Source organism: Hemiscyllium ocellatum, chromosome 6 (assembly GCF_020745735.1).
Source record: "Hemiscyllium ocellatum isolate sHemOce1 chromosome 6, sHemOce1.pat.X.cur, whole genome shotgun sequence".
In the NCBI taxonomy this organism is placed as follows: Eukaryota; Metazoa; Chordata; class Chondrichthyes; order Orectolobiformes; family Hemiscylliidae; genus Hemiscyllium; species Hemiscyllium ocellatum.
In genome coordinates this window covers 19,085,191-19,099,080 of record NC_083406.1, presented here as the reverse complement: position 1 = coordinate 19,099,080, position 13,890 = coordinate 19,085,191, and the positions used below count along the sequence as shown (strand labels likewise).

At 42.9% G+C, this 13,890-nt stretch overlaps 1 protein-coding gene across 1 annotated transcript in view; it reads left to right on the top strand.

Annotated features, from left to right (window-relative positions):
• ubac2 (UBA domain containing 2) overlaps positions 1-13,511 on the top strand; it is a 266,984-nt gene extending 253,473 nt beyond the window's left edge. Inside the window, exons 8-9 of the mRNA XM_060825853.1 lie at positions 766-888; positions 13,063-13,511. Coding sequence (XP_060681836.1) covers positions 766-888; positions 13,063-13,170 — 231 coding nt within the window. The 3' untranslated portion in view covers positions 13,171-13,511. The remainder of the gene's footprint in view (positions 1-765; positions 889-13,062) is intronic.
• The last annotated feature ends 379 nt before the right edge of the window (positions 13,512-13,890 follow it).

Sequence of the window (13,890 nt, the reverse complement as noted above, 5' to 3'; positions counted from 1 at the left end):
CCAGTCATTTGGTTTGTCTCCAGTACCACGGTATTTTTAATCTTTTATAATTATCTCTTTGCTTGATTTAATCAGATTATGAGTCATCCCTTCACTTGTTATTCAGCGGTTGACACTTTACTCACACCATCTGACGCTCTTGATCGCTTGCAAAGATCTGTTGTTCGTCCTGTTGACACTCCACTCATGCCATTTATATGATCTTTACATCTCTCCGCCCATTGATCTACCTGCCTATAAATTCTGTGACTGTGTGCTTCTCTCTCGCTTCACCTGACAAAGGGGCAGTGCTCCAAAAGCTGGTGATTTCAAATAAATCTGTCGGACTATAAACCTGACTTCTGATCTTGTCCACCCCAGTCCAACATCCACATCATGATTTTTTGGCTCATGTTTCTCACAGCTTGAAGACTACATTGTTGATTGAAGCTGCTTATTTTTGGTGATAAACATATTTTCAGCTGCATTAACAAGACCAGATTGCCACTCTTGAGAACATTTTAATGATTTTTTTAAAAAATGCACATGTATTCTATTTTGCTGTCCCATTGCACTGGTTCATAGCCTTACGTTCATGGGTTTGAAAAGGTGTTTTCATGAAAAGTTGAAGTGTAACCAGTGAATGGAATTTTCCAAACGCAGCCAAAGCAGAAGCTCAGTGATCAATGAGACATTGTCTGCAACGTATATCTCCTCTGCAAGTGGAATCTTGTGACATTTGAGTTGCATTGAGTGGAAACATTTAAATTTCTTTGTAAATTTCAGGGTGGTCTAATTAACTGGAATAGGCTGTTCCCACCACTGCGTAACAGATTTCCTGCTAACAATCAACAACAAGAGAGTGGACTGAACAGACCTTCCACAGTTGCTCCAGTTTCTGAAGAGCAGGTAAGCATTCCTGTGGCACATGACAAGTCTTTTAAAACTTTTATAACTAAAATAAAAAGTTTGCATTTTGCATTGCGAGTCATTCATCTTGGAATATTTTGTTACTGATTTATACCGTCCTCAGAAACCAGCAATGCTGAACATGATTCTTCAATGCTTCTTCATCAAATATACTTGTTGCACATACTTACTTCAATGCAAAGTTACACAACAGTGTTCCCTGGGATCTGGAGATTGGCTATCTGGGGAGATTGAGTAAGCAAGGCCTACACTTCTTGGTGTTTTAGAAGGAGAGAAAAGGTTTCTAATTTAAATGCTTAAAATTCTTAAGGCACTTGACAATGTAAATGCTGAGATGCTCTTTTCCCCAAAGGGGCATGGTAACAAGGTAAGGGATGGTCACTTAGGATGGAGATGAGAAAACATTTATTTGCTCAAAGGCTAGTGAATGTTTGGAATTTACTGCACTGAAGAGCTGTGAATGTTCAGCCATTTGAAGATGGAGATTGCTAGATTTTTAGTAACTAATAGATATGATAACAGTGAAAGAAGGTGTTTCTGAGATATCTGGCATGCATCTCATCCATTGAAACAGGGTGCATCTCAGGATCTTATCCTGCTGTCCTAGTACTGACTCACTTTGTGTTTGGTTGGATGCATACAGCATGCCTGTCTTGCCTTGCCTTTTTGTACATTACTTCATTCAGAGCTTACAACCTCACTATTTGGGCGGCACGGTGGCACAGTGGTTAGCACTGCTGCCTCACAGCGCCTGAGACCCGGGTTCAATTCCCGACTCAGGTGACTGACTGTGTGGAGTTTGCACGTTCTCCCCGTGTCTGCGTGGGTTTCCTCCGGGTGCTCCGGTTTCCTCCCACAGTCCAAAGATGTGCGGCTCAGGTGAATTGGCCATGCTAAATTGCCCGTAGTGTTAGGTAAGGGGTAAATGTAGGGGTCTGGGTGGGTTGCGCTTCGGCGGGTCGGTGTGGACTTGTTGGGCCGAAGGGCCTGTTTCCACACTGTAAGTAATCTAATCTAATCTATACTTCTGTCTTCCTTTGCTTTTAGCACAGACAGAAAACCAGGCAGCATGTCATGGTTGTTAGCAGTGATCACTCAAAGGGGTAGTCATGTTGGTATATAACACTGGGCTACATCTTTGTCCCACACGTAGTATGTGCAGCAGCTTATGTGGCAAACACACCCTGTGCATTGACAAATGACCATATCTCAAACTGTAAAGAAAATTGTCCTCAGTCAGTCTATGAGCACTACCATCAGTCAAAAGATCCCACAAGTCAAGGGATCATCCAATCTCAATTAAGAAGCTTGGACGCAGCCTGTCAGCAAGTTGGAGCATTCATGGCCAGGGAGTCCATATCGTCACAGCCTGTGGAGTGGCTCTGCACGTCCAAAGTAACCACTTGCCAAGGTTAGCAGTAAGTCAGTCGAGGAGCCACACCAAGATCAGTCAGGAGTCAGGTCATCTGTCGGTTGTTCCAAATCAGTTAGCAGGGTGGCCATGGTCACTCCTTGGGGTCAATGCATTTAGATCAGCCATCATCTCATTAAATAGCAGAGCAGGCCCGAGGTGCAGAATGGGCTACGTGTATTTGTTTGTGTACTTAACATTATACTGCTTTTCAATTCTAACCTTTTAGAAACAAACCACAATGTATTTTTTGCTGTGTTGCTGTTTTTAGTGATTTGTGCAACTGTGCCCTGAGATCTCTTTACTGTTGTACCCCATTTACCAATCAGTTGGGTAAACGCCTCCTCCCAGCAAAATAAAACACTCATTTTTTACTAATGCAGAAGCTGACAATCCACTGGTGGATTGTTAGTGCCACCTATTGGTATAAACTGAAGGATGGTATTCATATAATTCAAGAAATAACAATGTACAGGAGATGCAATGTTGGTCTTACACTGTACGTTGGAGTGCAATGGCCACAGTGCACACCCCTTCAATATAATTTCCAATAAAGCCAAGAGGCAACCTTGGAAGGAGTGTAAAATCAGCATCATGTGCATGACTGTCCAACACAGAGAGACCAAAAAAAACGGTTTCTTAACAATGCGTTGCCATTATTAATGTATATATTGGCCACCAAGATCATGGGTTGAAGAGTGAGTTGGTTAAAAAGAGGAGAAGCAGCAGCAAGCCAATAGGCCAGGAAGAAGCCCTCCCCACTGCCAAAACTGTAGGTGCTGTAGGTGGCCTGAAGAGCTGGAGAGTCAGATTTCAGTTCCTCAATGGGAAGTGGGGAGGATGTCCAAACCTCTGGAACTGCTGAGCAGTCGGATTGACAACAGTTCCATTGGCATAGCACCACCAGAGGTTTGTAATGCACACAGCCAGGACAATTGGCATGCCCATAAGAGACCCCAATGGATTGTGGACTGAGGTACATCGAGGCATTGGACAGTGTTTGCTCACCTTCTGTTGGGGCAGCAATAGGCATTCATTGCCACAGAAGGCTGCAGAGGTCACGTCAGTGAGTATATTTAAGATTGATTGTCAAAGGGATTATAGATTACAGGGAGAAAGCCATAATTAAATGGCGGAATGTGCAGAATTGCTGCACATTGCTACACGCCTGTCCATGACAACTGTGGACACTTAATCTACCTGTTCAGATTAAGACTCACCTATAAAGCAAGTGAAATTTGAAGTTGGGCCTTCTGGCTCAGAAGTAGAGATACTACCACTGTGCCAGAAAGCCCTAATGCTAGTTCCATTAAGGCATCGGCAGAGATGTTGAATTGGCCTTTCATTGTTTATTTTTATGGTGGGCAGGTATAAATTTGACACTTGTCCACCCACAGTATCATAGGGATGAGTTGATTTTAATGACAGGATAATTGTATCGTATTGCCAGCAATCTCTCCACGCTAAAAGAAAATCATTTAAATTGGAGTCTCGGTCGTACAAGGTATAAATTCTTCTTCAATATTAAAAAGTTTACTTGCATATTTCTGTTTCTGTCTCTTAATCCAATCTTTAATTGTCTCGCTAGTTGTATCTCCGTCTTATTCCTCCTGTTCCTACTTATGACCACTCCTATCAGGAAACCTGCTATCCTGGTCTGTCACATTGATTTGTCTTGCACCTTACAGATAAGCTGCAGTGGATGTTGTAACCAATATCATCTAATGATATCTAGGTTGACCCCTCACTTTCCTGACATCTAGAAGAGTTTTCTGGAGCTCTATTGGCTTTGATCCAGCAACTGAAATACTGACATTTTCTTTTACTTATGTCACTTTTTAGAGGTTTTTTTCTTGTCATTTCAATTACTGCTTCATCTGCATCTACATTTCAAAGGCTTCTATTTTTATGTGACAGATCGTACTTATTGTCCAGATTTCTGAGACACACAGGCAAGTGAATAGAATGTAACGTATTGCGATTTTTTTCCCTTATTTTAACCCTGAGTTTTCTTATTAACATCTCCTTCTCCTTCACCTTCACGAAATTACACCTATATCTGTACTTCTTCTGACAATATCATATTCACCATCATCTTTTGTTATTTGTCCCAAGTAGATAACTTATCAACTTGTTCTAGTCTGACACCATCCATTTCAATCTTCATTCTTCTTCAAACTGCCATTGGTTTTATCTTTTTTTCTGTAATACTCAATCCGTGACTTAAACTCCTAACCCTGACTCATTGACTCATTCACCAGTGCTGCTTCCCCATCATACTTCTGTACCCCAAGATCTCTCTGTATGACAGTGCTCCTAAGGGTCCTGCTATTTACTGTTTACTTTCCTCTTGTATTCGACCTTCCAAAATGCATAACTTTGCATTCTTCTGGATTAAACTCTATCTGCTATTTCTCCACTCAACTTTCCAACCGATCTATACCTTGCTGTGTCCTTTGACAACGTTCCTCACTATCCACAACTCTGTCAATTTTGTGTTGTCTGAAAACTTGCTAATCAGGCCACCTACATTTCCGTCCAAACCCGTTTATATAATTTACAACATCAGAGGTCCCAGTCCTGATCCTTGTCACATACCTCCAGCCAGAAAAGCATCCTTCCACAAGCCAATTTTATATTCAACTTAACAGGTCACTGTGGATATGACTTAATCTTCTGTACCAACCTTCCATGAGGGTTCTGATCAAATGCAACATCCATTGCCCAACCCTCATCATCATTTTGTTACTCCCTTGACAAACTCAATCAAATATAATAGAGAGACAACACCTCTCCACGCTGAGCAATGCTATCCCCAATAAGTCCATTATTCACCAAGTGCCATAAATCTGCCCAAAGAATCTTCTCCAATAAGTTTCCTACCACTGATGTAAGGTCCACTAGCTTATAATTTCCTGTATATTCCCTGTTTCCCTTCTTAAACAAAGGAACAGTGTTGGCTATTCTCCAGTCATCTATAGCTAAAGAGAAACAAAAATCTCTGTCGAGGCCCTAGAAATCTCCTCCCTTGCCTTCCTCAGCATCCTGAGATGTATCCCATCAGGCCCTGAGGACGTACCTTCCATAATGTTTTTCAAGACACCCAACACCACCACCTCATTAATCTCAAAATCTCCTACAAAATCATCACATCACTCGATAATCTTGCCATCATCAATCCCCTCCTCCGTGGTAAATATTGGTGCAATGTACTCATTAAGGACTTTGCTCCTTCCTCTGGTTCTATGTATAAATTCCCTCCTTTGTTCCTGAGTGGAGCTACCCTCTTGCTGATAGTATGCAATGCTGTAAGATTCTCCTTAATCCTATTTGTCCAGGACATTTCACAGCCCCTTCTAGCCCTCCTAATTCTCTGTATACATTCTTTCTTGCTTCCTTTTTATTCCTCAAGGGCCTTATCTGATTTCAGTTTCCTAAACCTTACATATGCCTCCATTTTCTTTTCGACTTTCAATATCTCTTGTCATCAATGGTTCCCAAACCTTGCAATCCTTATCTTTCATCCTCACAGGAATATGTTGGTCCTGAACCGTGATCAATTAGCCAAAGGCTGAGTTTTTCCAAACTGTCCGTTATATTTTACAACATAGAGCTTGATGGATGAATGCTCTTTCTGTTGGAAAATTTAGAGTAGATTCAGTGACTCTGCTAACATTGACAAGAACACCAGTGATACTGCTGATATGACCAGATCTGTTGCATGTAAGAACTCTGAGTAAAATAAATTGCACAGTTATGAATGGGCGTATCTCAGCCACCCAGCCTCCCGCAACCAGCCATACTGAGATTACAGGTGCCTGTTGTAAAAGCCAAAAATATGTTGCACTGGTCAGATAGAGGGAGCTATTGCAAAATGAAAAGAATGTTATAGAGGATTTATTGCTGAGGGGAGGAATCACACGCACATATACGTGCATCCACGCACACACAAACACCCACCAAGGGTGAAGTGCAGTGATTGGAAAATTGTTGCCTGTACATTTCTTTCATCCTTACAAGGGCAGAATTTTCTTTTGGTGTCTTGATCACTGCACACTCACCTTAACTTCAGTCAACAGAGAAAGGGGAAAGAATTAATGGCATGGATAGCTTGCAGTGGAGACACAATCTGAGCATATTGAAGTCCCTCACACTTCAAAACTTACCCTCTTTCAGGAGTTTACTGTGCAACAAGAATTTTTAATGTTTACCTTTACATCTTTGGAACCTTTCATCATTTACTCAAAAGGATAAATCGGGCTCACTTTAATTCCCCAAGCAAAACATGGCACGCCCAGCAATGCAGTACTCCCTCAAAACCTGCACTATAAGTGTCAGCCTCGTGTTGTGCTTGGGTCCCCAGAGTGAGCCGTAAATGTGTTGCTGGAAAGGCGCAGCAGGTCAGGCATCATCCAAGGAGCAGGAGAATCAACGTTTCGGGCATGAGCCCTTCTTCAGGAGTGAGGAGAGTGTGCCAAGCAGGCTAAGGTAAAAGGTAGGGAGGAGGGACTTGGGGGAGGGGCTTTGGAAATGCGATAGGTGAAAGGAGGTTAAGGTGAGGGTGATAGGCCGGAGTGGAGATGGGGGTGGAGAGATCAGGAAGAAGTTTGCAAGTTAGGAAGGTGGTGCTGAGTTCGAGGGATTTGACTGAGACAAGGTGGGGGGAGGGGAAATGAGGAAACTGGAGAAATCTGAGTTCATCCCTTGTGGTTGGAGGGTTCCTAGGCAGAAGATGAAGCGCTCTTCCTCCAGCCGTCGTGTTGCTATGGTCTGGCGATGGAGGAGTCCAAGGACCTGCATGTCCTTGGTGGAGTGGGAGTGGGAGGAGGAGTTGAACTGTTGAGCCACGGGGTGGTTCCCCCACCACCAGGGATATATTTCCCTCCCCTCCCCTATCAGCGTTCCAAAAAGACTACTCCCTCCATGACTCCCTTGTCAGGTCCACACCCCCCACCAACCCAACCTCCACTCCCGGCACCTTCCCCTGCAACCGCAAGAAATGCAAAACTTGCGCCCACACCTCCCCACTTACTTCCCTCCAAGGCCCCAAGGGATCCTTCTATATCCGCCACAAATTCACCTGCACCTCCACACACGTCATTTGCTGCATCCGCTGCACCCGATGTGGCCTCCTCTATATTGGGGAGACAGGCCGCCTACTTGCGGAACGTTTCAGAGCACACCTCTGGGACACCCAGACCAACCAACCCAACCACCCCGTGGCTCAACACTTCAACTCCCCCTCCCACTCCACCAAGGACATGCAGGTCCTTGGACTCCTCCATCGCCAGACCATAGCAACACGACGGCTGGAGGAAGAACGCCTCATCTTTCGCCTAGGAACCCTCCAACCACAAGGGATGAACTCAGATTTCTCCAGTTTCCTCATTTCCCCATCTTGTCTCAGTCCCAACCCTCGAACTCAGCACCACCTTCCTAATCTGCAATCTTCTTCCTAACCTCTCCGGCCCCACCCCCACTCTGGCCTATCACCCTCAGCTTAACCTCCTTCCATCTATCGCATTTCCAATGCCCCTCCCCCAAGTCCCTCCTCCCTACCTTTTATCTTAGCCTGCTTGGCACACTCTCCTCATTCCTGAAGAAGGGCTCATGCCCGAAACGTCGATTCGCCTGCTCTTTGGATGCTGCCTGACCTGCTGCCCCTTTCCAGCAACACATTTTCGGCTCTGATCTCCAGCATCTGCAGTCCTCACTTTCCCCAGAGTGAGATTTGATTCTACTATCTTTGACTCAGTTAAGAGATTGCTTCCTACTGAGCCTCAACTGAGATGCACAGCAAATGAAAGACAAATTTTTGTTACGTACACTGTAAAGACAATTCTGATGAAAACATGAAGTATATGGAAGTGTGAACTGTAAACTTCACTACAATGAGATTACATGCTTCATATCAGATGATATTTGAAGTGTTTCAGTAAATATATCTTAATTAAAATTAGTGAAACCACATATCTTAGCTTACGTCACTGGTTATTCCAAAACATGATAAGTGGCAGTGATTAATGTTTGAAGTAGCACAACTCACTCTACTTCCCATCCCACATAGTAAAGCAGGATTGTTAGATGAATTCCTGGATATATGTTATCATGCTTTGAACCATCCCTGTGCTTTTTTACTCATTCAGGGGAATGTGAGTGTCACTGGCTTAGCCATCAATTGTTGCCCATTCCTAACTGTCCGGAGGAAAGTGATGGTGAGGTGGGTTCTTGAACCATTGCTTTCTTCAGTGTGTACAGATCCCAACCAGGCTGTTAGGATGGGAGTTCAGAATCCAGGATCCTGAAGGAATGCCAATACAGTTCCAAGTCAGGATGACATGTCTTGCGGGGGAACTTCCGGATTCTCATGTGTGTGTTAGCCTTGTCCTTCTAGGTGGTAAAGGTTGTTGGATTGGAAGTAGCTATCAAAGGAGCCTTGGTGAGTTATTACATTGCATCTTGTAGGTGGTACATACTGCCACCACTTTGCATTGGTGGTGAGAGGAATGAATGTTCAAGGTGCTGAGTGGATGCACACTGCTTCGTAAAAGAATCATACAAGAAGAATCGTAGATTTCTACAGTACTCATGGGACATGGGCATTTCTGGCTGGCCAGCATTTATTGCCTATCCCTAGTTCCCTTTGAGAAGCTGTTGGTGAGCTATCTTCTTGAACCAGTGCAGTCCATGAGCTGTACGTTTACCCACAATGTCCTTCGAGAGGGAATTCCAAGGTTTTGACCCAGCGACAGTGAAGGAATAGTGATGTATTTCCAAGTCAGGATGGTAAGTGGCTTGGCGGATTGTGTTGTTCCCATGTATCTGCTGTCCTTGTCATTCTAGATAGAAGTGGTCATGGTTTTGGAAGTTGCTGTCTAAATCTGTGGTGAATTTCTGCAGTGCATCTTGTAGGCAGTATATCCTGCTGCTACTGAGTAGCGCTAGTGGAGGGAGTGGATGCCATTGAGCATAAAGAGGTGGTGGTTAGGTTCTCTCTTGTTGAAAATGGTAATTGCCTGGCACTTGTGTGGCATGAATCCTACCTCCACTTATCAGCCCAAGCTTGGATGTTGTTGATTCTTGCTACTTATGTACATGGTTTGTTTCAGTGCCTAAGGAGTTTCAAAGGGTGCTGTATATTGTGTGACCATCAGTACATATTTCAACTTCTGACCGTATGTTAGAGAGGAATCATTGACGAAGCAGCTCAAGCTGCTTGAGCCTATCCTGAGAAAACAGGGTTCTTGTGGCATAGAGGCAAGTGCCCCTACCTCTGGGCCAGGAGGTTCAGGTTCAAGTCCCATCTGCTCTCGAGGGCAATAATGACATGTCTGAATCGGTTAATTAGAAAAAAATGTACCCTGAGTAACTCCTGCAGCGATGTCCTCGCGCTGAGGTTAGATTATATCACTTACAGTGTGGGAACAGGCCCTTCGGCCCAACAAGTCCACGCCAACCCTTCGAAGAGCAACCCACCCAGACCCATTCTGCTACATTTACCCCTTCACCTAACACTACGGGCAATTTAGCATGGCCAATTCACCTAACCTGCACATTTTTGGACTCTGGGAGGAAACCAGAGCACTTGGGGGAAACCCGATTAAACTCCAACCACCATCTTCCTATGACTCTAATTGAAAGCTACCTTTTCCTCCACCATGCCTTCCCATGGCTAAATACTTTTACAATTCACTGACAAATGATGTATCCCTGTGATCTTTGTCTTGGGTGTTCTCTCATAGCAGTGTTCTTGAGGTTAATCTCGATTCCTGACTGCAAGTGCAACATTGATGGGTTGGTAACCAATACAGCAAGACAGCAATTTAAAAACCGGGATGAGTCTGATGTTACTGTTAGGGATAGTACATTGCAAATGTTAGTTGTTATTAATTCTGTGCCATCCACTTGATAATGTTATCATCACATTGAGGAACGATTCTGTGCAATTGCAAAGAGTTTATAGCCAATCAGCTTAAATCCATTGCCCCTAATGTGCAACCTTCTGCCAATAGAACAGTTTGCTCCCTCTCAATTCTGTCCAAACTGTTCATAATTTTGAGCAGAATGCAGGCATGAGTGATGTTAAAATATGCAATGAAACATATTTTGTGTTGGAACGTGTAACTTGCTTCAAGGCCCTGACAGGGTGGATGTTGAAAGGCTGTTTCTCCAGCGGCAGAATCGAGAACTGGAGTCATTGTTTCCTAGGATAAAGGGTTAATCATTTAAGATTGAGATGGGTCAAAATTACTACTGTCTAAGAGGTGTGAATTATTGGAATTCTCTACCCCAGTGAGTTACGAAATTCAGTCATTGGTTATGTTCAAGACAAAGGTCCAACCTTTTGGTCACTATGAGAATTGAGGGATATGAGGGAAGTAGGAGTTGAGATTGACAATCATTCATGATGTTATTGAGTAATAGAGCAGGGTCAAGGGGCTGCACAACCTCCTCTTGATCTTAATTTTTACGTTCATATACAATGGCTTTTACAACTTTAAAAACTCTATATCATATGACCTCAGTCAAGTTTTACTATTCCTTCCTGTAATGATTGGAATGAGGTTGGCCAGGTAGATCTCATTGACTATGAGTTCCCTGACTGGGGCTGTTAGCCTGAGCCATTCCGGGAGTCCAGGCTGACAGATATAAACATAAGTCTCAGGAATTCTCACTGTGGGCCCTGTCTCTGAGCTAGCTGGTCAGCGTCCATGTATTGTGCACATGTAAATAAAGGGTGACTTGGTGTTGGGATACCGGCCTCCCTGGAGTTATTTCACTTCCCAAAGGTACTTTAAACATTGCTTTGGAAAATCAGTTGGCTTTAATGAAGGGTTTTAGAAGTTGCATTTTAATTACATGCTGGTCAAGCTTGGGCACACCAATCTTTACTGTAAATCCCTCATACTGTCTTACTAATGTTAGTGACATTTAGGTTTAAGATAATGGCACTCACAATGTAGCCTCAGTGCAGCTTTGAACCATAACAGGCAACCCATTTCCCCTCACTAGGGTTCTGACAAAGTGATTCCAGAATTCAAAGTTATAATGTCATAGTTGAATCAAGGGACTTTATTTACTTTCTTTTGTTACTTAGTCAGAAGATAAGCTTTATTGAAAAACTGTTGAGTTGTCATTTCATAGCAGTGTATTGAAATGTTTTGCTCAAAGTTTTACTGCCCTCTACTGCTTATGCTGAGCTATGAAAAGTGATGTGAGTATTCAAAATCAACTCCTAAATGATTAACCCTTTATCCTGTGACTGTGACCCATTTCCAGTGGACAGAGATAAACTGTTCTCATTGGCAGTAAACATGGGAACCAGAGGACACTGATTTAAGGGAATGTGGGAGGACATGTTGAGACATTTAACAGACCATATCTTCAATTCATGGAGATATCAGGTTACTATTACTCATTCCTTTTCTAAAATATACCAACACTGAAATCTAACTTTTTGAAAAGTCCCTTTGTTGCACTTGTAGATTCTGGGGTCACAGTTTCATTCTCCTGAGCATGTGCTTTATCTGGGACAGTCCTCCCTCATGTTTCATTCGCAATTCTTACAGACATTTTCTTAATGTGATACATATGCAAGCTTAAATTTTTCCATTCACCAATCACCATATTGTGCTCATTGACCTACTTTGGCTACTATTTCAACAACATCTCAAATTTAATGTTCTCATTTTTATGTCATTTTAACAGCAGCAGCAGCTTGTATTTCTATAGCTCTTAAAGTGGTAAAATGTGCAAAGTAGTTGACAGAGGTGTAGGTAAATGATTTAGGATCGGTGACCAACATCTTGGTCAAACAGGTAGATTTTGAGCATCTTAAACAAGCTGGAGAGGAAATTCCAGAGTATGGGGTCGCAAACAGCTGAAGTCAGAGTCACTAATAATGGAGTGTTTGCAATCCGAGATGTTTAAGGGCCAGAATTGTGAGATGCAGAGACAGCAGAAAGTTGCAGGGCTAGAGGAGACCACAGGCTTTGGGAAGAGTGGAGCATGGAGGGATACACATCTAATATTGCATGTTGTTTAACTGGCAGCCATTACAGCCCAGTGAGCATGAGGTAAGGTGGGTAAACAGGAGAGAGTGCAAGTTCAGGTGGGAGGACACATTGAGACATTTAACAGACAATATCTTCAGTTCATGGAGATGTCAGGTTGCTATTACTCATTCCTTTTCTAAAATGTACCAATATTAAAATGTAACTTTGTCGAAAGGTCCCTTTGTTTGCACTTGTTGTAGATTCTGGGGTCACAGTTTCATTCTCCTGAGTATGTGCTTTTACTGGATGGTCCTCCCTCATGTTTCATTCGCAATTCTTACAGACTTGTTCTGGAAAGGGTGGGGACATGGAGGGGTACATGTCGAATATTGAGTGTTGCTTAACTGGCAGCCATCATAGCCCAGGAAGCTTGACGTAATGTGGCTAAACAGGAGTGAGTGCAAGTTCAGGTGAGGGCAACAGAGTTTTTGTTAAACTTGCGATTTATGGAAGATGCCAAATGATAGGGTAGCCAGTGGTGAATTGGAGTTACCAAATCTAAAAGGAACAAAGATAAGGGTCATGGTTTCTGTAGTGCAGCAGGTGGACTGAGGCCAGAATCGCAGAATTGTTATGGTGCCATTTGATCCACTGCATCAGTGTTGGCTAGTGTGGAGAGAGGCATGTATACAGATTGCATACGTTGCATTACACTATACTTATTTGAATTTTTTTTGTGTGTTGCAGGTTGCAAGGCTGATGGAGATGGGCTTTTCTAGAGTAGACGCAATGGAAGCTCTGAGAGCAACCAATAATGACCTTAATATGGCCACCAACATCCTGCTTCAGCACTGACAACAGCAGGTCATTTACAGGGACTATACACATCTGACTTCAGCTTTCTTCATGCACATATTGAGATTGCACTGGGCAGCGCAGAAGTCAGAAATGTGTGGGAAGAGAAGGGATGTACCTGATTTAACATCGTAAGAGCTGATTATATTTTGGTATCAAGTCTATGTAAGAATCACAAAAGGTTTAGATTTAAGGGAACAGACCTAGGACAGTCATAATGTTAATAAATTAAGTATTCAAGTTCTCAAAAGGTGCGATTCAGCAGTTTTTCTAAAAGCAAATTAATGTGTTGGTGTATCAAATGGAATTCAATTGTTCAATAAACTTGTTTGTTTAATACAGCTTGTTGCTTCTCTCTTGGCTCAATGATTAAAACAATCAAATGTATAGCATCTCTGTCTCATCCATATTAAAAACTTTCATTTACATTTTCAAACCTTTGCTCTTTCCCCACATTACAAGGTTATCTAATCTCAACAGCTTGTCAAAAATGTGATCCTGTTGGAATAATCCCTGCCTCTGAGCCAGAAATACCAGGTACAAGTCCCACTCCAGGAGACCAGCCATGTTGAGTATCAACTTGTGATGGTCTCCAATATTCTTAGTCAGCCAGGTGTTGGAACAAAATTGAAGCCTCTACCACCACAATCTGTAGCTCCAGCTACAAAATGGATGCAAAAGTGTACGTTGTCACTAAAGTATGGACTTCTTGAGAGGAGG